Raw genomic sequence first — 23,187 nt, forward strand, 5'->3', positions numbered from 1 at the left:
ATTGTTATCTCTGCAAACTGTAATTTTACCTTAATGTCACAGTTTCCTCACCCTCCTCCTCCTGCCCTCAGATCCTAGGCTTGTAGTAATGATATTTATTAACTTTTTCCACCCAGAGCGCATTGCTTAACTACAAAACTCTGAATACACTAGGTGTCAGATATAAGCTGACTATATCTACAGAAACTGAGGGCTTATGTGTGGGAAAGAAACCGAGAGAGAAGGAAAGCTTTAACAGATGGACTTCTTAAAGATACTTCTGCATGATAAAAGCAATAAGACAGAAAATGAAAAAAGGGTGGTGGGGGGGAGAATAAAAAAAACTCAGAGAGGCATTGTTTAAAAATTCACATTTTTCTTTTTCTGTGAACACTGAAATCCATGATGATTTCATCTGTGCTGTTCCTTTGGGGGGATAAAGGAGCCATCAAGGGGCCAGTCCAGGAAAACGATGGTCCAGGACAAGGGTAGGAGGCAGGCTGAAAAAGTCTCACAGGGCAGAAGACATCATTGGTCAATATATTTTGGAGATTCTTTCCCCCTGGGACCAGTTATCCAAGTCCTAGGAGCACATTGTTTGTAGGAAATAATGTAGCAAAGGCCAAATGAACTTTGCATTTTATCTGTTAAGTCGGGGCTGGAGGTGGTGGGCTGTAGTGTGTGTGTGTGTGTGTGTGTGTGTGTGTGTGTGTGTGTGTGTGCGCGCGCGCGCGCGCGCGCGCAGGGCAGAAGGGGGCGGCGGCGGTTAGGGAGAGGGGAGAGAGTTTCAGGTGACAGGAGCAGGTAGAATATTCCCAGTGCATCTTTCGGTGCCTGGTAGCGTTTTGCAGTTGGGGAAAGTAGAGTGTCTGAGATGACCCCAAACAGCAATTCTCAGATCCCCCACCGGAGCGGGTGACCCTGAGCATTTAAATATGAATGAATGGGAAGCCGGCAACCTCCAGGACTCCCTCTCGCTGGCCGGCAGACCCAGCGGCTCCCGGGCCCCTCTGCCCTCGACCCCCACTACCTGTCCGCCCACCTCCAGGAACCCCTGGCCCCGCCTCAGGAGGCAGGGTCCAGTGTGTGTGGGGGAGTCACCTAGAGCTGCGGCAACCTAGGGGTGGAGGGCCCTGGGGGCAGGTCGTTTCAACCTAGTCATCCCAGGAGATTGGGACAGTGCCTTCCAGTGGGGTTTTCTTTCCCCTCCGAAAGAGGAAGAAGGTGAAGCAAGGGGACTGGGCAGAGAAAGGAAAAGAAAGGGGGGAGGGAAGGAGAACAAAATTAGGAGGATTCCTTTCAGAAGGGAAAGTAGAACTCCCGAGAATGGTGATATCTGAAGAGAGGTGTGTGTGAGGGAACAGTGAGCAGAAGGAAAGCAGCCTGTCAGAAAACGGGCTGTCCCTCCCCTTCCTAATCACAGCCTCTACTCACAAACTCCCTCCCTCGCCCATTCACGCACTCACTTAGGACCAATCGTTCTCTCTCTCCTCTCTCTCTCCTTCTCTCTCTCTCTCTCTCCCTCCCTCTCCCTCTCTCTCTCCCTCTCTCCCCCTCTTTCTCCCTCTCCCTGTCTCTCTCTCCCTGTCTCTCCCTCCCTCTCTCCCTCCCTCCCCCCTTCTCTCCTCTCTCTCCCTTTCTCCCTGTCTCTCTCCCTCCCATCCTCTCTCTGTCTCTGTCTGCCCCCCCCACCCTGTCTCTCCCTCCCTCCCTCCCTCCCTCCCTCCCTCCCTCTCTCCCTCCCTCCTTCTCTCTTACTCGGAGACAGTCAGAACTCTCCTCCCTGACAGCCACAAACCTACAGCACCGACTGCCTTCCGAGAGGGAACCTGCAAACAAAACTTCACAGAAAACTTTTTGTTCTTGTTCCAGAGAATTTGCTGAAGAGAAGGGGGAAAAAAATAAAATAAAAAAAGAAAGAAAGAAAGAAAGGAAAAAACAACACAACACAACAACAACAACAAAACCTGTGCGCGAGGGGGGAGGAAAAGCAGGGCCTTTGAAAAAGGCAACCACAACAACTTTTGCTGCCAGGATGCCCTTGCTCTGGCTGCGAGGATTTCTGTTGGCGAGTTGCTGGATTATAGTGAAGAGCTCCCCCACCCCGGGATCCGAGGGGCACGGCGCGGCCCCCGACTGCCCGTCCTGCGCGCTGGCCGCCCTCCCCAAGGATGTGCCCAACTCTCAGCCGGAGATGGTGGAGGCCGTCAAGAAGCACATCCTGAACATGCTGCACTTGAAGAAGAGACCCGAAGTCACCCAGCCGGTGCCCAAGGCGGCGCTTCTGAACGCCATCCGAAAGCTCCATGTGGGCAAAGTGGGGGAGAACGGGTACGTGGAGATAGAGGATGACATCGGCAGGAGGGCAGAAATGAATGAACTCATGGAGCAGACCTCGGAGATCATCACGTTCGCGGAATCAGGTCGGTGCGGGCGTTCGCGGCTGGGGGCGGCGCGCCCCGGGCCGGCCGGCCGGGGAGGAACTTGCGCCCGCGGCGGCGGCGGGGCGCCCGGGGGAGGTCACTCGGCGGCGGGCGCCGGCGGCGGCGGCGGCCGGAGGGGAGGCGGGGGAGCGGGCTGCGCCCGCGCGGGATTCTAGCCCGAGCCCCGGCCGCGGGCGGCTCGCTCGCACTTGCTGAACTCGGCCGATCGCCCCGAGCGAGCCGCGAGGGCCGGGCTGGGGCTGGAAGCCCGCGGTGCCCGAGGCTCGCTCGCCCTGCCTCGGGAACCGGCTCCGAGCAGCCCCGAGGGAGAGCCCGGGCGCTGGCGGGTGCGGGGGGGAGGGGGTCCAGGAGGCCCCCGGACCGCATCCAAAGTTTCTATGGGGGGGGGCGGCGTGCGCGGAGTGCGGGGTCGGGGCGGAACGGCACAGATGAAGTCATTGTCTTCAAGCAAACCTTCCCTGTAAAAGTGCAGTCAGGGGCCACACCGGGGAAGCAGGGCATGCTTATTATTAGTGACAGCCCCTTCTCCCTTCAGAAACTCGTCTTCCGGGAGCACAGGCATCACCTTCCAGGCAGGAAAGAGGGACTTTGGGGGACAGCTGACGCTGAACCGGCAGTCACTTTTGGAACACTGACTTTTGCTCTCAGCAACCGCCGCCACCACCACCACCAAAAGAGAGTTTTGTTCTCTGCAAAGTTACTAAGAGCTCTCTGCCAAGGAATGCAACCTTGACAAAGTGCTCTCAGATACTACGCTGAACTCTCACTCAATCCTTAAGAGGAAGAACTTTAATAGGTTCCAATCATTGGCTCAGGACCACAGGAACCTGTTGCTGAGTAGATAGATACCTGTCAGAAGCGTGGCCACAGATGTGGAGGCAGGTTATTTTTACAGTTATGGGACGCAGACCCTTCGCACGCGGCAAGCCCATGCACGCCCCGGCACACAGATGTGTTCATACCCTGTTACTTGCAGGGTAATGCCAGCCTAAAGAATCATATCCCTTGCCAACCCCATTTGAAAGGAATGCCATTGTTTTGTTTGGTGGAGCATATGGCCAGTAAAGTACGTGCAGGGACTCCCAGCATTTCTGTTTAAAAGTTTGCCGCAGCAGTATAAACAATTAAGGCAACACTCAAAATTTCCAATCCTGAAAACCTGTTGACTCAGATGTTCTGTTTTCAAGAAAACCATGCCAGACCTGGGCATCCTTTTGGGGAGCAGATAGCCTGCTTGGCTTCCTAGCTTCCCTGGTGAGAGAAGCCCTGCTGTCCCACAAGCTTCCTGGCAGGACAGTGTCTCTCTCTCACCAGAAGCTTCTCTTCAAATAAGGGTTCTCTTTCTCTAAAGCTCTTTCTGGACGCAGCCCCCAAAGGACATGATCCTTAGGGCTTTATCTGTTGAAGCTTATTGAGGAGACAAAGTCAGGTTGGCGTTTCCACCTTGCCACTCACCTTTCCTGATGGCAGGGGAGGGAAGAAAGTGCTTTACTGACATTGAGTCCCATGGAGGGGAACGGATTCCAGTAGTCTAGAGGTCTGTCTGCACCCTGTGCTGATATAAAGGGACCCCATATAGGTTTTTATATACCAGTTACTACACATGATGGCTTGAATTTCAGGCCCTACTCCATTGGCCTTTATCCGTGTCAGATGACTAAGTATACCTATTCCCTGGGACCACTATTAACATACACCTGATGCTAGAGACAGCCTTGCTTCCTGACCTAGCTGACTTGTCTAGCAAATCCCGCTCTTGGCATTGAGAGGTTCTGCAGTGAAAGAATTTGACCTTTTACATTCTTTCTTACTTATGGCCTTCATCTCAGAGGCTGTCTTTTTCTCATTTATAGGAAATCTTGCCCTTTTTCTTTCTTTTTCTTTCCTGTTAGGTGTTTAGTTTAAAAGAAATTGAGTTACTTTTTAAAAAGGTGATTCATTTGACTCACGCGTTGACGCCAGTTTAAGGATTGTAATGGAAAACTTCTCCTGGTTGAGTTTACAACTTGACTTCGGGTGAGCTGCTGGAGTCCCAGAGAAGGTTTATGACACACTTATTTTTCTCATCTGAAAAGTTTCACACATCAACTTCAGGTTGATTTACTAGGATTCCGCGGAATTAATGATTGCTATCTGGACAGTCGATTCTCCAAGAGGAGTGCCAGATGAGTATTCTGTTGCTGATTTTGCCAACCAGGAAAGAGTTTTATCATCTGACTATACAAAAATGTCTTGCTGCTTTTGGAATAACTCAACCTTAATGATATGCAAACTATGTCAAATGTAAGAACTTGGAGAATAGCAGACGGTATTCATTTTTCTTTCCTCCACAAACTCTTTTGTACAGTGTGGAAGGCTGTGAGTCACTGTCACCGAGACCCGGGCCACGATGCATACCCATAGATGTGTCGTCTTTCAAACTTAAGATTCCCCGGTTGAGGGTTTCATGTCTAATTTTTGACTCAACCCCTCTTGATGCTTAACTAAAGCCCATGATGTGGCCCAGCAGTTGAGGGACCACCAAAAACTCAAGTGGCTAGAACTCTTAGAACTGAGTTTGTCCCATCTGAGCTCAGGTGGAAGGTGCCCCATCTTTGTAAAATTGATACGAGTTGTTACTAACTGAGGGGTGAGGAATTGCACCCTGGCCCCCTGAAATTTCTCCCAACAGATCAAATTATTTTTTTGTAACACATGTCACCCAAGACTGCTCACCAAGATGACTGCATTTCCGGAACAGCTGGCACAGAGTGCTCTGTGTCTACCTGAAGACCTTAAAGGACAAGAAGGGATGGGTAGGGTCAAGTGCGCTCTCTGTGTAATTGTCAGTGAGGCTGAAATCAGCGGCCTTCTCCATGGCTCTATCTTATTTTATCTTCTTGTGATCTGTGACAATATCTGGTCAGTGTACAGTAACAGCATATTCCGGAGTCTCCACGTGCTGCCAGATTTATATGTTGATTATGGTAATCAACGTAGCAATTGACAGCACTTGTTGAAGAACAGATAGGGACAGAAAGACAAACGAAGCCCCAGGAAATGGGCAATGCTCGCCGAGCCCAGGTGTTGTTGAAAGCAACACATAAATCTCCCCCTCTTGGAGGATTCCCATTACAGAAGGGTTGAATTAGAAATATGCACTTGCCAAACGGGGGTCTAAGAAGGCTGGCGTGGGTGACTGTTTCTTCCCAGCCCAAGAAAGTCATCTCAAGCCGGACCTGACTCATACCGATTCCATGCCAGCCTAAGGAAATTTCCTGCGAGTTACCCCTCACTGAAGAGTGCTTTTAGGGGTTACACACTTTCTTCTTTCAATAATGCAAAGTGATCGGCCACAAGAGGGCGCATTCCAAAGACTTTTGCTCCTTAGCGGTTAATCTAGGGAAAGGCATTTTCGGCTCCTGGAAGCCCCGTTCTGTAGCGCCCAAATCTTGGTATTTATCGGTTGCCCCCTGCTTCCTCTCATTCTCCAGAAAACGTGAGGATTTTATGGGATGGGAGAAACATGGCTACCTGTGACCCAGTAAATGAGACAGAAGAAAGGACGTGGGGATTCTAGTGATACATGTGAACATTCCGGAGCTCTATGGAAGGCAGAAGAATGATACATTTCAGAAGCAAACAAAGCAGAGCGTGGAGAAGTGTGACCATGAATCATCAGCAGCGCTGATCTGCTCACACATCTCTCCCTAAGACGGCTGGCTGCCTGGCTTTGACCAAAATGCCTTCCACCTCCCTTCATTTTGTTGCCTGGTTTGCCTGTCTTATCAACGCTTTTCACCAGCAACAAATGATTACAAGTGACTTCCAACAGGGAGGAAAGGGCTGTTTGCTGTGAGAATCTGGGTACAGCTTCCGAGGATCCGTTTGTTTCTAAACTGAGTGGGAACCAAATGGGGGAGAAGAGACCAGAAGCGAGATGCCTCGTGGTCTGGGCCTGTGACGTAGGTGGGTCGGGGTTAGTGTGGGGGAGCCCTCAGAGGATAGAAAGTCAGCTTTCATATATGGAGAACTGGGAGTCATACCTTCTCAGGCACTTTTAATGAAAACATGTATTTGTCTTGGCCCCTTTTGCTAACCTGTACTGGAGCGTGAACTGTAGATCAGAATTCCTCATACTCCAGCGGTTCCCGGACCCAAAACCAAAAGTGCAAAAGTTCTCAGGAACTTTGGAAGAAGTCGCTGAAATTTCTGTAGGTTGAATCTTAAGCATTTTTTCTACTTCTTTTCGGAACCTAAAACCCCCTTCTCTCTCCCTCTCTTTCTCTCTCTGTCTCTATTTCATCACCACTGAAATGGAAGACACCCGAATGTGGCCTGGCATTTACAATTCAATAGCAGATCAGAAGGAAAAAAAAATAGGAAGGCTAACAAAACCAATCCAGATAATGTATGACCAAACTTGCAGTTCTGCTACAAGGCAAAACCCTCGGCTGCAGGTTAAGGGAGGCCTCACCTCTAAGACCTCACTTGCTGCCTTCTGCAGAAACCCCTGGAAACAGTCCAAACGCAAAGTTAGTGACTCAGAGAACGCGCATGCGCACCTGGTTGGCCCGGATGCTCCCACCAGTGACTGCACCATCTAGGCATAGCGAAATCTGGGTCCAGAATGCAAAATTTAAGTAACAGCCGCATTCCACAACAAGGCTTTCCCCCATCTCGAGTTAAAATCCTCCATAAACAACAAGATTTTCCACATTCACATTAGAGATGGAATTATTACCCATATGTACAAGGGCAGCATGCTTTAAGCAGGAACCCGGTGAGGAAAACAAAACAGAACACAAACCAAATACTCTGTGTGTGTGTGTGTGTGTATGTTGCTTATTTCATTGGAAATGTTCATACGCCCACATATCTGAGGTGAGGGCTTGAGGAAGAGCAGAATTTTGAGTCCTGGTGTGGGGGATGGGAGTAACCAGGGGCTTGGTTGCTTAACCCTTGGCAGGCCTGCTTTCGTGCTTGAGTTCTTAAAAATATCTGAAAAATTCTGAGAGCAAAGGAAAAAAGGTGCTTTGGGGATTCTTCCTTGCAGCTTCTGGTCTTTCCTCTGTTGGAACCCCTTGCCCGGCAGCATTTCAAAGGTCTTCCCTGTAAGGTGCCATCTTTATACCTCCTACTCATTCTTATGCACCTTTCTCTCTCCCCTTGGTTTTGTGTCCACCGGGCTCATAGAGGTTTAAGTGATGAAATATTATCACCCACATGGGTTTGCGTGGGACTTTCTTAGTGAATTACTCAGGCAGAGCAGGCTGTGATACAAGACTTGCTCACGAGCCTCGGGAGGGAAAAAATAGCACAGAGGATGAAAAGAATATTATCAGAGAGTAGGTAATGAAAGGTTAGCAAAGCCAACAGCTATATCTAGGTAGCTAGGTAATAATGCAGGAACCCAGTGCGCACCTGTACCAACTAATCTGTACCTGCTCACAAAGCATTGTGGGAAGGCTTCCATTTCAGGATTTGATGCAGGAGATCATTAAGTCAAACCTGAAACTGATTAGTAATTGATCCTAAACACCTCAGCCTCAGGCAACCTCCTTCCATTTTTCAAATTGCTATGCCTAGAGATTTGAGGACTGGAGCATTCTCAAAGCATCACCGCAGTCTAACACTCTCTCTTAGGTCAGATACAGATAAAGGGAATAGAATCAAGTGACAAGTTCTATTTTTCATACCTAAAAAATTTGAGGGTTGTAATATCTTTCTGAAACCTACAGCCCTGATAAATATTAATCATCTCAGCTTCTAGCTGTCTCATTCTCTCCACCCCCTTCTGCAATGAAAGCTAAATGTAAAAGAGAAAAAAACACACACTGCACTGTGTAATAAGTCAAATACAATAGAACTTTTAAAATGTACCTGCATGTAAGGTAGACATTAGGAAGACTTGCATCTCTCTCTTCCCCCTGTTCTCCTGAGCATTATGGCAACAGCATTTTCATGAAATTGGATCTGTTTTATTTTTTTTCCCTGATAAAATACCATGCAATATACAAATAGCAGTTCCAGAAATGGACACCAGGAGAAGGAGGCGACAAGCATGTCAATTAGTAGGGGGAAAATCCAAATGTCAGAAATATGGGGGAGAGATTCAGCAAGCAGGCAATAGATGTGAATACAGGAACAGTCTTTTCAAGCTCAGATAATTAAACCGATGCGTAAATCAGCCCCGTGCTTCTCCACACATGCGGGCAATGCCACACAGTTAATTATTAGCCAGGACCAGGTTGAAAGTCATTTTATGATGCCTCCCTGATCCTAATATAACAGCACCTGACAGATTGAGCCCCCTCTAATGAGCACTCTCTTTGTACGATCCTCTCTCAGGAACACTAAATCATTTGCTTCCGAGTACAGCCGCCTGTGAAGAAGGGGTGGGGCTATCATGCCTTAGAAACCTGCCCTGGTGGAATGAGGGGCTGTCCTGTGGGCTGTTCCTGGAAGCCAGGGCCCTCAGCCTCCCTGGCCCCTACAAAAGCATTTTGCATGTACTCTAGCTCCTTGGATCCAGTCAGCCAATTAGCCCACCCTGGCCCCCGCCCCACCCCCAGCCTCTGTAGACATTCTGGACTCCCTTCGCAGAAAACCCGCTGTGGGCTGGTCTGCACTGCCATTGGGATCCTCTCTCTTCTGGAGGAAGGACCATCTACCTTCACCCCAGCCCCTCCTGCCAAGCCCGGGTAAAAGCAGAGAGGAGCTTGTGGGAATGAGTTACCTGAAACCCAGAGAGCTTTCCCATCCCAAAGACGAGTCAGAGTCTCCAGTTTCACACTCTTTCCTAGAAAAACAAAACACAGCCTCCTGCCCTCTGGCTTCTCTAATTTAGCAGCTACTATCTCTCTGTCTTTACAGTGGCACCCTGCACAGTGTAAGGTTTCAGAAGCTGCCTGCGTAGAGGCAGAAGGGAGAACAGCAGGTAGCTTGTTACTATTCTCTGCAGGACACAGAGGGAGGTTCCTGCACACCCATCCAGGGGTGGCTGTCCTGGGCTTGGAGGAGCTTCCAGAAGGACCCTACCCCTTCAGATCTGCTGCTGAATGTCTTTTTAAATTTAAATCATTAAGCTCTCCCTCCTGGAAACTTCTCTTTTTTCTTCCCTCCCCCCCAAATAAAAAGCCAAACAGCATCAGAAAACCCACCAGCTTTTAGCAAAGAGGAATACCGTCTTCACGTCTTGAAAAGAAATCACGCTCCCTAAAAAATGACAGTCTCCCCTCCTTCTAACTGCTCTCTACTCTGGTGATCTAATCGTGAACCTAGCTTTAGCATTCATTTTAACCCTTACCAGAGATCCAAGGCTGGAGGAGAGGGACCTCCCGAGCCCCTCCACACGGCCACCTCCCACCACCAGCACCACCACCATGGAGGCCAAAATGCTAGCGACTTTATACCAAGATGCCAGAGAATCTTTTGTATACACATGTAGCCTTTCCTGGCCCTGGCCTCAGTGAATTTACCACTATCAGCATCACAGCGTGCAGAGTGTGTTAAATTAAGAACAGAATCTACAGTGTGCAATGCACAGAAAAGCCTGCCTTCTGATGCAGAGAGAACTTGAAACTGTGCCGAAAATTTATAGTACCGTAAACATCTCAGGGCTGAGAGTGATAAGTATGGCTGGATTTCCGTGAGCTATAGAAATCCAGGCAGGGAGACCCTCCCAGGGAGTTGCGAGTTCTAAGATGACCTTCCCCAACGTTGTTCTCAGATTTGCATGCGGGATGAGTGTACACCGGACAGTTGTCAGCAGGTACCCACAGGAGGCGGTCAGGGCATGTTTCATAGACCAGTGAGCGGTAAAAGTACGACTGAGGGAAGCTGTTTCCTAGATCGGAGCGTTCCAGCCTGGACACCTGTTCCTCGCAGTACACGTTGTGGCGTGTGTAGACACACAGGTGCTTATGGAAAGAAAAGGGAGCCGGTTAAGTGAGGACCTGCATGGTCTCTGAATCCAACTGCCTTGCCAATGTGGGGGTTTCCTTTCTGTTGGTAGCAGTTGCTGGAATTGGGGCTCATTAAGCTGCATTCAGAAGGGAAGGAGGCAAAAACGGGGGATGCAGCCGTGGGAGGTGGATCTCTTAATCTAACATGACTGGATGCTGAGGACGCGATTGCCTCCTTCCTGGTAAACGCTGGTAAACATGACAGTGAATGAGATAGATAGGATCTCAGACCAGGGGCGTCCTAAATCAGACTGGTGGGGGGTCAGGAGGGCGGTCAGGGACTGAACCCTTATCAAGGGCAGCCACTGAAGGTGATGTGTTGGGAGCAGGAGTGTTCTAGGCAGGGGTCACTGCCTGGAAGTGAGAAAGTGTATGTGGTACAGCTGACCTTGAACAAACACCTTGTGGCTGCACCACAGAGGATGGGGCACTGGGAGAGAGCTGGTGGTGAAGGTGAAGCGGTCAAGGTCACGCCCAGAATCCCGGGTAGTTTCTGTTTTATACCTGCTTCATGGAGCAATGATTGGAAAGGGGCCTGACTCTATGCTAGAGAACCAAATGCAAGAAAAGCCTGTTGCAGGGACCCAGAAAAGAAAGAATGGAGGGGGGGCGCCTGGGTGGCTCAGTGGATTAAGCCGCTGCCTTCGGCTCAGGTCATGATCTCAGGGTCCTGGGATCGAGCCCCGCATCGGGCTCTCTGCTCCGCGGGGAGCCTGCTTCCTCCTCTCTCTCTGCCTGCCTCTCTGCCTACTTGTGATCTCTCTCTCTGTCAAATAAATAAATAAAATCTTTAAAAAAAAAAAAAGAAAGAATGGAGGGGTGGGGCAGGTCATGGCCAAGGCAGAGGCTAATTCGTGGGCACTGGCTCCACTTACTTACATAGGGGGTGCCTGTTTATTTCTGTGGGAATAGCATCACTTTGATAGTTTGCTAGAGCTCACAGTGGGTTTTCTTTCTTTTTAAAATTTTTTTATTTTTTATTTGACAGAGAGAGAGAGAGAGAGAGAGAGCAAGAAAGGGAACACAAGCAGGGGGAGCAGGGGAGGGAGAAGTGGGCTCTCTGCCAAGCGGGAAGCCCAGTGTGGGGCTTGATCTCAGGGCTCTAGGATCATGACCTGAGCTGAAGGCAGATGCTTAACGACTGAGCCCCCTGTGTTACGTCAAGCCCGCTGCAAAGTGGGTCCAATGTCATTGTGCCATTCCCATTTTATAGAAGATGCAACTGAAATTAAGCAGTGAACAGACACAGCACCCCTGCACCACCACCGCAGGCTCCCGGACACTGGCTGAGATCTAGGCTCTTTTCATTTTTAGAGCCAGGAGTTGACAGACTTTCTCCGGAAAGGGCCCAGAGCACAAGTGTTCAGCTTTGCGGGCCGTCCCTGTTGTGGCCATTCAACTCCGCGATCAAGGGCAGAAGCAGCCATAGACAGCCTATAAAGAACTGAGTGTAGCTGTGGTCCCATAAAACTTCATTTATGGGCACTGAAGTGTAAATTTCATGTAATTTTCACATGACACAAAATACTCTTTCTCGTCCACCATTTAAAAATGTCAACACCTTTCTGCGGCCGGTGGGCTGTTAACTTGCTGACCCCTGCCGGAGATGGCCCACAGCAGAGGCGCCGTGCTTGCCTGAGATGAGTGTGTGATGATCCCCGTCCCCCCGCACGACTAACGACTGTCCCTGCTCTCTCTCCTGCTGTGTTTCATCCGCAGGCACAGCCAGGAAAACGCTGCACTTTGAGATTTCCAAAGAAGGCAGTGACCTGTCCGTGGTGGAGCGAGCCGAAGTCTGGCTCTTCCTCAAAGTCCCCAAGGCCAACAGGACCAGGACCAAAGTCACCATCCGGCTCTTGCAGAAGCACCCGCAGGGCAGCGCGGACGCCGGGGAGGACGCCGAGGAGCTGGGCTTCGCGGAGGAGAGGAACGAAGTGTTGATATCGGAAAAGGTGGTGGACGCGCGCAAGAGCACCTGGCATATCTTCCCGGTGTCCAGCAGCATCCAGCGGTTGCTGGACCAGGGCAGGAGCTCCCTGGACGTTCGGATTGCCTGCGAGCAGTGCCACGAGACGGGCGCCAGCCTGGTGCTCCTGGGCAAGAAGAAGAAGAAGGAGGAGGAGGGGGAGGGGAAGAAGAAGGACGGAGGAGACGGAGGGGCAGGGGCAGACGAGGACAAGGAGCAGTCCCACAGACCTTTCCTCATGCTGCAGGCCCGCCAGTCGGAAGACCACCCTCACCGGCGGCGGAGGCGGGGCTTGGAGTGCGACGGCAAGGTCAACATCTGCTGTAAGAAACAGTTCTTTGTCAGCTTCAAGGACATCGGCTGGAACGACTGGATCATCGCTCCCTCCGGCTATCACGCCAACTACTGCGAGGGTGAGTGCCCGAGCCACATAGCAGGCACGTCGGGGTCCTCGCTCTCCTTCCACTCGACCGTCATCAACCACTACCGAATGCGTGGGCACAGCCCCTTCGCCAACCTCAAGTCGTGCTGTGTGCCCACCAAGCTGAGACCCATGTCCATGCTGTACTATGATGATGGGCAGAACATCATCAAAAAGGACATTCAGAACATGATAGTGGAGGAGTGCGGGTGCTCATAGAGCGCCCCGCCCAGGGGGACGGGGAGTCAGAGTGGTCCAGAGAAGACAGTGGCAAGATGAAGAAATGTTTAAGGTTTCTGAGTTAAACAAGCAGGAAAAAAAAAAAAAAAGAAATTAAAAAAAAAAAACCTAAAAACAAAACCTGAAACAGATGAAGGAAGATGTGGAAAAATTCCGTAGCCAGGGCTCAGAGATGAAGCAGTGAACCAGATGGGAATTGGGAGGGAGAGGGAGAACAGCGCCCCCTTCATTTCTTCTGATACCAAGGTGATGACGTCAGTTGCTTACACGGGAGTATTGTCCCCTCCTTTTCAGTCCCCTTTTCAGTGTGAGCCTCGAAGTCGACTTGTCTAGTCTGCAATAACGTGGGCAGGCACAACCCAAATAGCATCTAGAAAGCCATGAGTTTGAAAGAGCCAGTTACCGGCGCTTTCCCACCCAGTTACCCAGGTTGTAAGGTATGTCTGTGTGACCCTCTCTCTGTGTATATCAGCCCGTGCATACACGCACACAGACACACACACACACACACATCCACACACAGAGGCATTTCCACATGACACGTGCATACGCGTACAGGCAAGGGAACCGTAGTATGAGGTGGTCACACTTCTTTTTCTGCACCAGTTTTGCGACAAAGCAAAGCAAAACAAAACAAAACCAACCTAAAAACAGAACAAAACGAAACAAAACCAACATTTGAGACCAAGAATGGGAAGAGAGCAAAATCAAGGAACAAAGAATACCAAGTTACATTTCGTTAAGGTGCTTATGATCTTAGTACTATGCAACCTAATAGGTTTGAAACTGTTTACCTGAGAGAGAACAAAATGAGAGACTTTTTTGTATTGGAAGTAACCTGATTAATTTTTATTTTCTTCAAGGAGAGATACTTGAAAGGAATATGTTTGTCCATCTGTTGGATCCAAACATTTCTATATTTTGTAAATGTTGTTTTTTTTTTATCGTTTACTATTTGCACTACAATGGTGTTTGACCTGTCTAATCCTTATTTAACAAGTATTTTCTTTGGGTGGGGGTTGGGGGGGTTAAGAGCTGCACTTAATGTGAGCTATAAGAGAACTGCTACAGCACACAAAATAGCTATTTTTATTATTATAATTATAATTATTATTATTATTTTGTACCTTAAAAAATAGACACATACACCAAAGACATTTGTGTGAGCCTTTAAACAGTCTGTCTGTGGTTGGTATCATTCACCATCAGTGAGTCAGGGGTTGGGATTCAAGGTGGAGTAGGGTGGATGGCGTTCAGGCTGGAGAGACCTGAGAAGTTTGGTTTTTTGACTCCTTTGACATCCATGAAACGGGACATTTCATACTGGATGTACAGTAGTTGTACACTGTCGGCTATCTTAGAATACTACATGCTTGTCCGTGTATATGTACATGGCTTGTGCATATGCATACCTGTGTGTATATAAACATGGATCGCATCATATGCCCATGCACATTTTAAGCACATCAGGCTGTCATTTTGTAATGTTCTTAAAGCAATGAATGTTTGTGTGCAAAACACAGTATTTTTAAGAAGGATAGGCTATCGTTTTTGCTTTTCCTCTGAACTAGGTGGGCACATTTTCAAAAATGCGGATGGGAAGAAGCCTGGAAACTCCAGTGACTATTTTCAGCAAGACCCTCTTTCATTGTGCAGGGACCCAGCTCCCTCCTCTTTCTTGCCCCCCACCCCCATCCCCCCAGATAGTCCCTGTGGGGAAAACGGGAAACTCATGTTCTTCAAGGTTCTAGGCTGATTTTTGTGTGTGTGTGTGTGATTTATATTTATTATCTATTGGAATCAATCTTAAATCAGAAAGCTTTTTCAGAAAGAAAAAAAATTCATCTTTAGGCCAGAATAAGAGTTGAGTACTTTTTTGGGGGGAGGAGGGGTGATTGAGGCCTAATGTGAGAAATATGACTTGCTGGGCTAAATAATATTGCTGTCACTAATTAAAAGATAAATAACTTGGGGAAAAGTCTTAAGAGATTAGGAATAAGAAAGAGAACTGCAGGGTGGCATCAGTGGTAAAAATCCCTAATATTTTAATTTACAGCCAAAACTCTTGATATATAAGTTTGTATGTATTGACTCAGATGCAAAAAAGAAAAAAAAAACACTTTGTTTTATAAATATCGAAGTACATGCTTAAAGCTAAATTTCTACTAATTTATTCCACAGTATTTAGCTTGCCTAGAATAGCTAATAAGTTATTCATTTATATGCTTTTAAAAATACAGAGCCTTATTTTTACTGACTTGTTTGAAGTTTGCAAAAACTGAAAAAAAATACTAATAATTTGGAAAAATTGCATTAGTTAGTATTTTGTAAGATACTGAAGCTTTCAGAAAGTCAATGTCAATTCATAGATTTTTTTAAAATTAATTATAGAAAAATAAAATAGTGAGAAGCCAAACATTACTGAAAGGTGGTTTAGCTCTTCTTGAGATAGTCATACTAAATTGGTGTACTAGAACACTAGGCTGTATGTAGGCAAATCATTTTAATGTTGTTCCTGGGAGATATACTTACTACATCTTGAGGTCCACCCTTTCTTATGCAGAAATACAACATGTACGCCAGGGGAGTGGACTCTAAATGTAAGAGGGAGAGTGTGCAACGTTGGTACTTGCTTCCTCACTCCTAACCATTGACCAGGAAATCATTCAGGGTGAGGAAAGTGGACATGGTGAGGGAAGTTTCAAGGAGAGGGGGATGGCCTTGTTCAACTTTACAAATTTGCATGAAAAACTTAGAAGGCCTTTTGGACTGCTGCTTATTTGGCACTAATAATGGAACCCATGAAAATAGTTTGGGGAACCAAGTCCTAGTTCATAGTGCACTAGCAGGAATGTCCAAGGCAGTGGGAAAAGCAGGATGCTTGAAAGACAGCTGATACCCATTTGTGGCTCCCATTCATCTCAAGTGTGTGCGCCATCTTGTTTAAGCCCTTCAAAAGAGTGCTCGACACAGTGGGCATAAGATGGAGTTTGATTAGTGGCTTTAATAATTGGAAGCAGAGCAAAACGAAATTCCATATGACAATATTTTAATGGGATGTGTTAATTAAAATTAAATTATTGGGTTGTCAAACATCTCCAAACTTCAACATTATTTCATTAAATGTAAGTGGCCTTGAAATAGAATTATAAATTGCTGCTATCTTTAATAATCTTGGAAGATATGCAGGCTTGTAAACAACCGCACTTTTCTTGTAGCAGCAAGAGGCCAAAAGAAAAAGCTTTCAACTTCAGCCATATTGGGTTCCTCACAGTAGGTTTTCCTTAAAACAGGGTGGCTCTATCTGATCATCTTAGCATCTCTCTACTCTTTCTCTAAGGCTAATCTCTAGGCTCTTAAAAATCTACTCATACCAATCTTAAAAACCCTGAAAAGTATTTGTCCCCAAGTATTTTTTAAGAATGATAAATATTTGGTAGTTTGGATTCTTCCTTCTTTCTCTCTTTCTCTCCCTCCTTTCCTTTCCTTTCTTTTCCTTTCCTTCCTTCCTCCCTCCCTCCTTCCCTCCCTCTGTTTCTTTCTCTTTCTCTCTCTCTTTCTTTCTTTCATTTTTTTTCAAAAAAGCATGGCAAATTCCACAACACTGAGTTGGAATTTTCTTATCCCTAAAGACCAATCAATTTCATAGATATTTAAGATTGATTCCACACTGTTTTCAAGGAGAATGCCTGCATTCTCCTCTAAGGAAGAGCAAGTAAATTTTGTTTTTCACCCCCGTGGGATTGGACCTCAAGAAGTAACTCTAAAGAAACAGAGAACACAAATGCCTCAGTTGTATTAAGCTTAGATTCAAATTATTATGTTCACTTGAAAAATATGATTTCCTGGGGGCCTTTGGCAACTTCCCTTTTCAATGTAGAGAAGAACTTAGTCACCCTGAAACCCTACACAATAAATTGGAACTTGTAGATGTGGGCAGAAGGTTTGGGGGTGGACATTGTGTGTGTTTAAATTAAACCCTTTATCACTGAGAAGCTGTTGTATGGGTCAGAGAAAATGAATGCTTAGAAGTTGTTCACATCTTCAAGGGCAAAAGCAAGCCACATGTCTCAGCTACATTATTTATTTTTTATGCATAAAGTGAAACATTTCTTCTGTATTAATTTCCAATGGGTTTTACCCTCTATTTAAATGCTTTGAAAAACAGCGCATTGACAATGGGTTGATATTTTTCTTTAAAAGAAAAATATAATTATGAAAGCCAAGAGAATCTGAAGCCTGTTTTGTTTTAAAACTTTTTATGTTCTGTGGTTGATGTTGTTTGTTTGTTTGTTTTTATTTTTTTATTTTTGTTATTATTATTATTTTATTATTATTTTTTTTGGCATACTACATGCAGTTCTTTAACCAATGTCTGTTTGGCTAATGTAATTAAAGTTGTTAATTTATATGAGTGCATTTCAACGATGTCAATGGTTTCTTAATATTTATTGTGTAGAAGTACTGGTAATTTTTTTATTTACAATATGTTTAAAGAGATAACAGTTTGATATGTTTTCATGTGTTTATAGCAGAAGTTATTTATTTCTATGGCATTCCAGCCGATACTTTGGTGTTTGCGAGGCATGCAGTCAATATTTTGTACAGTTAGCGGACAGTATTCAGCAACGCCTGATAGCTTCTTTGGCCTTATGTTAAATAAAAAACCTGTTTGGGATTTATTTTTTTATTTTTATTTTTATTTTATGTCTTACCGGTTTTCCAAGATCAACTTTACACACATAATGCCACACCCTTTGCTGGGTGAGAATTTCGTTTCTCCTGTAATTACTGGGGCGAGTATGAGAAGCAGACTGAATGGGAGAAAGAGGACAAAAGCTGGAACAGGAGAAGTGGAGAGAGGAAAAGAACAAACGTTGCTGTGGCAAGGCTTTGTAATGGGCTGCAGATGCTTGGACCAGTAGCTCTATTGTATTCATTTTGTTAATTTCCCATTTCTCAAACTGTAGTGGCAAGTAACATGAAATGAAGTAACTTCCTTTCTTCCCTCTCTCCTTCCCTCCTTCCTGCTTTCCCTCCCTTCTTCTGTCATTCCCTCCCTCCTTCTTCTCTCCTTCTGTTCCTCCTTCTTCCGCCTTTCTTCCTCCTTTCCCTTCTGGCTAGAAAATTGGAATTGTAGGGAGCAACTAGGGCTAGACAAAAATATACCTTAGGAAAGAAAAGAACCGGGACCAAGAGGACCTGTATGGCATCCCAGGAAGTCCAGTTCAGAATGAATGAACTGCTCGTCTTTTCTTCTGTAGGTCTGGCTGTAGTGTCTGTGTCCACCGAAGGGGTTATATGGAGACAGTAACAACTGTAAATGCCCATGTGAACCAAGCAAGTCCCCACGTGACCACCCAGTAGATGTTTTCCCTGTTTTTACGGATCAATCAGAGGCATCAAGTAACATTAATTGGAAAGAGGGTTCCAAGCCAGGTCAAGTTTGAAGTTTATTATTATTATTAGTCTATATTCAAGTTTAAAGTTTACTATTATTATTAGTATTAATTATTTTGCTGTTCCATACTACAGTTTTGCTGTTGGATTCCTTATGTGCTGAGGAAAAAAAGGAGCGTGTCGAGGGGAGGTGGAGTGTTGAAGACACTTCTGACTTCTTACCACAGACACTTTGTACCCACCAGACCGTTTACTTATCTCCAAGCAAAATGTCAAATTCATAACCCTTTTTATTTGTTTCAGATAGGAAACTACATTTTCTGAAAATTAAAAAATAACAGTTGTTAGAGTTTTACTTCATATTTACGAATATGTCTTATTTTTCTATTCTTTTGCAGGATGAAACCTTTGACCCCAAGTATTTTACTTTCTGGGCCCTGTGATAGTAGTGTGTGTGCACATGCGCACACACATAAGCATGTGCGTTAGCCTTCAAGTCCACCAGGTTTAATAATGAATCCACATTAGGAACTAAGTAAAAACCCCAAAGAATTACAAATGAGTAATGTTATTAGGAAATTTATATAGATGCTATTATATATTAAGGCAAAAGTGAAAGAAAGCAAAAGTCAGATATAGAAAAATATATAAATGTGTGTGTGTATATATATATATATATATATATATATATCTCACATCTAACATATGTGATGAAGATTCATATACATTGGGCACAGAAAGAGAGAGACTTTGTCATCGTGTAAAGGAAACATCTAAATCCATTTCCTATAGAGGTTTGATGCTTTCTCAGAAAACAGTTGTCTGTGGAGGTGTCCAAAGGAAAGGGAACAGAGCGCCGCATTAATTCCTTCTTGCATCAAATATGGTGTCGGCTCCTTTGAAAGAGTTCTGTTGTTTCTGCCTTGATCCAATGTTAAGTCTTCTCTTTGGTCCATGAAAAGGCAAGCTTCTTTAGAAATTCTCCATTACATCCTTTGAGGCTTTCTTTAATTGTCATACAATTAACAGTAAGAAAAAAAGGGAGGCAAATTGTTTATCCACAAACCAAAAAACCACAGAGCTGTTTCAGGACTTTTTCGAAATCAACAATTGCCCTGCTTGCCTGTGTGCACTTTGAGAAGAGCCTGAAATCCTAGGGGTCCGATAAGTCACTAGGGGGACACCAGAGAAGTCCTTTTCTCACAGAAAACTGGGCCATGAAAATCCAAAAGTGGTTTTGAGAGATATTAGACCAACTGATGGAATAAAAGTTATGAGGAATCTTCCTTTTTAAAACTGATTTGTGCTAAGGAAGGAGTCAGAGGAAGTACTGAGAGGCAGTCCAGTCAGTGTCAGAAAAGAACATTGAAAAAAAAAAAATAGCCACCCAGGGCAAGAGTTAATGTGCTGCTGTAATTCCTACTGTCATGGTGGTGGCAGTGCCTGGATCATTGTTATGTGGGGACACAGTGTTCTAAGACAAATACTATAATGTGGCAACAAAGATCCCATCAAATATATATGCCTTTCATTAATGAAGTTGTTCCGACACAGTTGAGCATCACAGCCTGGGTCGTTTGAAAAGTTTGCTGCTCACATGGGATAAAGGCAGTCATTATGGGGGAACTCATCCATTGTGAAAGGAAGAAAGAAAGAAAGAAAGAAAAAGAAAGAAAGAAAGAAAGAAAAAGAAAGAAAGAAAAAAAAAAAGACAAACACTGCTAATCTATGCCAGAAACTGCAGGCCTAAGGCAGGGGGATGACAAAACATTGCCCTTCAAAGTGCTTATTGTGCAGGACTTCCAAGCACTTTGAAGACAATCATCAAATCCTTCTAAATGGAAACAGGGAGGCTTCTTGCCATTGCTCTCAACAACAAATGTTTGTGTTTTATGGTCAATTTATTTATCCCTCAAAGACTCGAAGTAAAACTATCATTAAACAGGATATTTTTAAAGATAAAACTAATTTTCCATCTGAGTAATCATAACCTAAACAATTTGCCAATGAGATGAAATGGTTTGAAATGGTACTGCTGTGATATATTTAGTAGCTTTTATTATTCCAAGTATGATGGGGTTCATAATTCTGAAATCAACTAATCCTTGCTTTCTCAGAGTAGTGAGTTTTCACTCATCTCCGTAAGATCATGGACCAGCCCTTCTTGCTATGAAGTTACTACTAATGGCCTCAGATTGAAAACATGGAACAAGCAAATATACCCCCTTCATTTGGCGCTAGGGATAATAGGATTTGAATTACATCAAAAATTCTAGATCATTGGGTTGCATCAATCATTCATTTAGCCACTTTACAAAAGCACTCAGAGGACTTAAGAGTTTTGTTTTTTTTTTCTGAACTTCATACTGCTTAGTAAGTAGTATGCTCCTGTGATTCCTTGAAAGAGGAGTGAATGGCAGGTGCTAGATGGCCCATCAAGTGTCCCAGCAAGCCAAATGTCAATGGGTATGGAGAGGTAATACAAGCATGCCAATACCTGTGGCCACTCTAGCTCAATCCTGTAGACCAGGCTTTATAGGATGATGATGAACAACTCTTATCTTTAGGCTTTAAATGTTTCACAAAACAGAAAATGAAATTGTAGCCCATTTTATATTGAACAAGTACCCAATTAAGATTCTAACTAGATCCATCCATCATCGGGGAAACTGACTTTCAAAGTAGTCGGCCCAGAATTAGGAGTATATGGATTAAACCCTGAAAGTAAATTCTATGAAAAAGAAATCACTATTAAAAAAACCCCCACAGGGGCGCCTGGGTGGTTCAGTGGGTTAAGCCTCTGCCTTTGGCTCAGGTCATGATCCCAGTGTCCTGGGATCGAGTCCCGCATCCGGCTCTCTGCTTGGTGGGAAGCCTGCTTCCTCCTCTCTCCCTCTCTCTGCCTGCCTCTCCGCCTACTTGTAATCTCTCTCTGTCAAATCAATAAATAAAATCTTTAAAAAAAAAAACAACCCACAAAACAATCAACAACAACAGCAACAACACCTTTCAGATGGTCAGTACCTGGAGAAAGTAGATGACACTTGGGCGGTGAGGCTGAGGTCAGATGCTTCTCTCCAGCTTTAGATGTGACTTAACTTAGCAGGAGTAAACTGAAGAGTGCATGTGCTGGCCTTGAAGAATCAAATTGCTTGAGGTTTTTGTTTTTATTTTGCTTTGTTTTTCCTGAGGGAGGAGAAGGGGCCCTGGAAAAATAGGGTGAAGAACGTCGCACCCTCCACCTGTCGAACTTCAGAGACTTGGGTCTAGACTAGTGGAGAGAGGTGGCTGGGGCAGAAATGGAAGGACCCTTAACATCAAGGACCCTGTGGTTCCCAAATAACAAATGTGATACTACATGGCAGAGAGAACCATTTTCCCTGATCATATGTTGAAGGTAGCACCGTGGTTGCTGCAAAGAAAATGGGTCAAAGTTGGGGTAGGGCATGAGACACAAGACCTTCAGTGGATTTCAACATTTTTGCAGTGGCCTCTAGAAGCAGTGGCTGAGTGATGGATCCCCATTAGTGGTGTAGAACATGGGCACACCTGAGGTTTCCCAGGCATAACTGGAAAACGTGTAAAAATGGACTATATGGTCAACCAAGTTCCATCTTGGATCCTGTGGAGGTGGATGTGGTTTTAAACTGTATGAATAGGGCTCATTGTCATAACCCTGTCTCCTTGTTTTCACATTAGATTTACAATGAAGGTGATTTTAGTAAGTATATGAACTCAGTCTACTTGATTTCTCATGAATGGTTAATGTACAGCATTAACCCTACTGGAAATTGTGTATGCATGAAGAAACCAAAGATGAGTTGGTCGTAGAGTGAATGTTAAGCATTTTTGGTCTGGCCTGCCCATGAATTTGGTGACTTTGAACTAGGTGCTTTGATTTAGATTTATTCTTTTGGAGGGTTCCTAGGAGGGTATGTCCCTGGGGCGTTGTGAGAGTGAGCTCAAGTGGAAGTGCTTGAGCGACTGAATAATCAAAATAACGATGAAGATAGGCTTCCCGGGGCACCTGTGGGTTAAAGCCTCTGCCTTCGGCTCAGGTCATGATCCCAGGGTCCTGGGATCGAGCCCCACATCGGGCTCTCTGCTCCGCGGGGAGCCTGCTTCTTCCTCTCTCTCTGCCTGCCTCTCTGCCTAGTTGTGATTTCTCTCTGTCAAATAAATAAAATATTAAAAAGAAAAAGATAGGTTTCCCATTTTTTTAAGCCATAAACACAATCACCCAGGCCACTAATTTGCTTTTAACATTTATTATTTTAAATCAATAATTCATTTTTTGATTACCATCATACACACAGTCTGTGTGAATACAGTTTTTAAAAAATGGTAGTGACCATGTAACACAACCTTGGTCAAGAGTACTTTTTTAAACTTTGAAGGTTACTCCCCCCAAAAATTTTCAAGTAGAGCCAATCCCAAAATATCTACACATTTGCCATCTCACTCCAATGTACAGTCATTGGAAATGCATTTATTGCAGGTTATCATTTTCCAGAGACCCACAACAGAAAACTCTATTTGAAAAGTCAGAAGAGCCCCTTTGGCCCATTGGAAGGGTACGTGCCATTAGAACAAGGGAAGCTGAGTTAATGGTCAGCAGAGGAAGTGCTGGAAGATGTTTCTAATCATTATAGTTATGCCTGCCCTGTGATATTCAGTTTCTGAGTTTTAATCTTTCTTTTTTTAGCCTATGAATTAAATATTTAAATTACATGAATCTTACAACATAGTGAAGAGAATAGCTTCTAGGGTAGGTAACACAAACTTTAGGTC

The 23,187-nt window shown here is 45.3% G+C and overlaps 1 protein-coding gene across 1 annotated transcript; it reads left to right on the plus strand.

The window, feature by feature from the left end:
- Positions 1 to 1,752: 1,752 nt before the first annotated feature.
- Positions 1,753 to 17,639, plus strand: INHBA (inhibin subunit beta A). Its single transcript, XM_046021664.1, has 2 exons — positions 1,753 to 2,402; positions 12,089 to 17,639. Exons 1-2 carry the CDS (start codon positions 2,015 to 2,017, stop codon positions 12,973 to 12,975), a joined length of 1,275 nt encoding a protein of 424 aa, XP_045877620.1. The 5' UTR covers positions 1,753 to 2,014; the 3' UTR covers positions 12,976 to 17,639.
- The last annotated feature ends 5,548 nt before the right edge of the window (positions 17,640 to 23,187 follow it).

Source organism: Meles meles, chromosome 10 (genome assembly GCF_922984935.1).
Source record: "Meles meles chromosome 10, mMelMel3.1 paternal haplotype, whole genome shotgun sequence".
NCBI lineage: Eukaryota > Metazoa > Chordata > Mammalia > Carnivora > Mustelidae > Meles > Meles meles.